Source organism: Poecilia formosa, unplaced genomic scaffold (genome assembly GCF_000485575.1).
Source record: "Poecilia formosa unplaced genomic scaffold, Poecilia_formosa-5.1.2 Scaffold0, whole genome shotgun sequence".
NCBI lineage: Eukaryota > Metazoa > Chordata > Actinopteri > Cyprinodontiformes > Poeciliidae > Poecilia > Poecilia formosa.
In genome coordinates, this window is record NW_006799939.1 from 3796900 (window position 1) to 3800890 (window position 3991).

The 3991-nt window shown below is 36.7% G+C and overlaps 1 protein-coding gene across 2 annotated transcripts in view; it reads left to right on the forward strand.

Annotated features, from left to right (window-relative positions):
* The window catches only part of LOC103141576 (fucolectin-1-like), a 14268-nt gene extending 10838 nt beyond the window's left edge, over nucleotides 1-3430 (forward strand). Inside the window, exons 1-3 of one of the 2 annotated variants that reach the window (XM_007557309.2) lie at nucleotides 1621-1962; nucleotides 2360-2505; nucleotides 2752-3430. In XM_007557309.2, coding sequence (XP_007557371.1) covers nucleotides 1694-1962; nucleotides 2360-2505; nucleotides 2752-3101 — 765 coding nt within the window. In that variant the 5' untranslated portion in view covers nucleotides 1621-1693 and the 3' untranslated portion in view covers nucleotides 3102-3430. Of the gene's footprint in view, nucleotides 1-1620; nucleotides 1963-2359; nucleotides 2506-2751 lie in introns of those variants that run through there. The other variant, XM_007557081.2, reaches the window with a different exon arrangement.
* Nucleotides 3431-3991: the final 561 nt, after the last annotated feature.

Consider the following 3991-nt stretch of genomic DNA (forward strand, 5'->3'; position numbering starts at 1 on the left):
TTATTACTCTTGTAAATAAAACCCTTAATCTTCAGTCTTCCTGAGTGTTTTGCTGCATGTGGGATCGGAACATTTCTAAAACCATGACACTCTCTCCTCTCTTTTTCACAAATTCATCACGACAACAACTTTCTCTTCTGCTCCTCCACTCACCTTAGCAGGTTGCTGCTCACTCTCTGATCCTCTCTGTCAGCCACAGCTCAACATTTACTTAATACTCTTCATAGATAAAAAGCTTCCGCAGAATAAATAAACTACTGATGCACCCTGATCTATATTTGATCCTCTTTCTGCAGAAATCTATTTCATTTAATAAATGTGAATAACAATAATATTTTTCATGGAAAAAAAATTGCAGCTATGGAAACATTGCACTGTTAGTTGGTGTTCATAACAGTTTTAAATAATTTTATCTACCCTATTTATTTATTTTTGTTACCACTGAGGTATTGGCATGTCAGAAATGAAATGTAGATCGAATATCAATTTCAGCCCAGTTTTTGGGCATTAATTTATCCATTTGTGTTTTTATTCTGATTCCCAGCCTTCAGATCTTCTCTGCATGCCCCCGTCCTTCCCCTCTCTCTCTCTCTCTCTCTCTCTCTCTCTCTCTCTCTCTCTCTCTCTCTCTCTCTCTCTCTCTCTCCCCATTTCCTCTCTGCTTCCTGTCAAATAAAGGTCAGGATCTATACATGCAAATGTGTGCATTTATTTATTTTATTCCCTTTTACTTGTTTTAATTCATCTTGCACTCACCTTGCAGATCAGAATGACTGATGAAAGTAAGAAATAATTTATTTAATGATTATTTTCCATGTTACATTTCAGAGATGACATCATGTTTCACCTCATCTCACACAATCTTCTTCTGTTGCAGAATTGTGAAGGATCTGCTCCCAGCATTGCAAATAAGATAAAAAGAGAAACATCAGTAACTTGGAACTAGGATATACTATACTGCAATATATTTTCAAAACCTCCATTATGAAGGAAAACAAACATATTCAAATTCAGGTGTAAACATGAAACTGGATCTTATCTAAATGAGCTTAGAGAGGGAAACCCCCTGAAAGAGGAGAGAAGCTACATCAACCCAAACTGACTCTTATTTAGCTTATTAGTAGAGGAGGAGGCATCAGGGAACATCCTCTGGTCTGAACACAGTTTAGTTAACTTTAATTAAGAAAAACTAATTTTAGTGTGTTTGTTCCCAAAGATGCTGTGGATTCTGTTCTTCATCTGTCTGAGTGGTAAGCTGCTCATTTACTTTATAGTTTGATGTTAATAATAATGAAACTGTTGTAAGAGTTCAGTTTTACCTCCTACTTCGCTTCACAGTAAAATGAAGTCATATTTCATAAAATTGCTTTAATTTCAGGGCTTGAGCTGAATATTATGGATATGTAGGATAACTGAAAGTTGCTCTGAAAGTTTCACTATAAAGCTGTAATTTTTTTTTTCATTTTTCTTTGATGGAAGGATGTGTATAAGTCGGGACATAAGATGTGTATTTTTGTTTTGATTCATTTAATGTTTAACTATTCATTAAATGAATTCAATAGTTATCCACAATAATGAATTTTTGAGAGCAACTATTATGTGAAGATAAATAAGATCAACACTCTGAAGCTAAATTCTCTGTAATTTGAAAGTTTCACCCACAGAAAACTGCAACACATCAAACATACAGCTGATGGACAAGAGAGCATATCAGTCTACAACCTATACAGGCATTGATGAAATACATTATACTGCTGACAGAGCCTTGGATGGGAATCGATCAACTTGTTCTCACACCAACCAGCAGACTGACCCCTGGTGGTCTGTAGACCTGCAGGATGTTTACAACATTTCCTGTATCTCTATCTACAATTTTCATCAGGAAAATAAGGTGACTGACATATCAGGTGCCAAGATCTACATCGGGAACTCTTGTCAGAACAACGGCACCAACAACAAGCTGTAAGTCTCATTGTTACCTTAAAATGTGATTTATTTCACATTTTAGGCTGTTGCGTCTTTATCATGTAATGCAAACATTTGTTTACTGAACTTAAAAATACATGTTTGCTCATTTTTTGCATTATTTTCCTCATATGTCACAGTACTCTATTTCCAAGACTGATCACCTCATAGTACTGATTGTGGTTAGTTTTTCCACTAAACACAGTCGATATTATAATTTTTGTGCAGGTCCTGAATGTGGATAAAAGCAAATTGTTGCATCTTAGTTTTGCTCACATGTTTATGTACCAAAGTGGAAATATTTATCTTCATGGCAACTTGTATACATACACTAAAATAAATGTGATGTCAGTGTCATGTCAGTGGTATGTTTAATTTTCTCTCTCTTATCCAGGGTTCAAAACATCACAGCTTTCCTAGCAAACCAGATCAATGTCTATGAGTTTCCTTCATCAGTGTCGGGGCGATACGTCACTGTGATCAGACCAGAAAATACATTTATGGTTCTCTGTGACGTGAAAATCACTGGAACAAAAATGGGTATGTGATCCATGTTCATCAACTCTCACCATCAATAAACTACATAACATGTAATAATTTCACCTTTCAGAGGAACGGTCAAGCTGTTGACTAATGCAAATATATTGGGTTACTGTAACATTTACATGTTGCTGCATAACAGCAACTAATTTGTATCACCCGTGTTGTGGAATGTTAGGATTCAATGTTGTCATTTTATCATAATTCACTGGCTATGCTTGACTTTAATTAATTTTCTTTTTTAAGCTTCACCTTTTCTACTGATTGACCAAAACAAGACCTGGGAAGAAGCTCTGAACTACTGCAGAGATAACCACGGAGATCTGGCCTCCATCTTGGATGAACAGATGCAGACCTTTGCTGAGCTGGAGGCTGAGAAAGCCAACAGTCCCTTCGTGTGGATCGGACTTCACTACGCCTCCTCCCTCCAACACTGGTTCTGGGTTGATGACAGTGAAGTAGAGTTTAAACGCTGGAGATATGGCAAACCACAAGAAAACTGTGACACAAGTGGAGCCATGGAGAAAAAAGGAGACCATTGCTGGTTCAGCAAGTCTGATAATAATAAGTTTAATTTTATCTGTGCTGTAAACTAAGAGCTGTAACATCTGAGTTCTGGTAACTTTACTTTCAGTGAATCAAAAGGTGAAAGCAAGTGTTGGTTTGCTCATAGAAACACTTTTAGAAACATTTAGAATGTTTCTTTTTCTCTGTTGTTGTGTATTGTGTCTTTCTATCTTCACAAGGACTTTGCATTGACTTTCATTCATTTTTCATTCATTTTGTAGCCTAATCATTTCCAGTACATGCCAACACCTAACCTCCACAATGTGCTGTTGACAGAAAGTGAACTTGCCACCAGAAAAATCAGACCTCTACTGGTTGTTCCTTTATGTAACAAAATAAAAAGACAATAATCAAATTAATAATTTCTGGTGATTTTTTTTGTGGTTGTTTATCACAATTCAGGAATGGTGGATATTTGGCATACTAGCACATGGAGTGAAATATTTTTTTAAAAACTTTTCACAGTGAGACTGCGCAGAGCCACAAATATCCAACAACTTGTACCCAAAAACATTCTGGTGTTCACCCATTTAATAGCCACATGAGCAGATATTGAGGTGATACTAGAACAGGCAAAGCCTTGTGCATAGAGTTAGTTATGAAAATGCAGTTTATCAAACTTCCTCCAACTTTTCCTCCTAGAATAGCTGATCATGATTATAATAGACGTAACACCTGAAGAAGGAACACAGGGAAGGTCAGTTACACCCAGGTCAGGGGAGATGAAGGAGTTGATCCATAGTGAGGAAACACACACACACACACACACACACACACACACACACACACACACACACACACACACACACAGTCACACATATATCCTGAAGAAATGGCTCTTAATGCACTATAAGCATCTGCATGATGCTCAGTGTGCAGCTAGAAAACCTGAGCCTCTCATTTGTTTAATCATAATCTT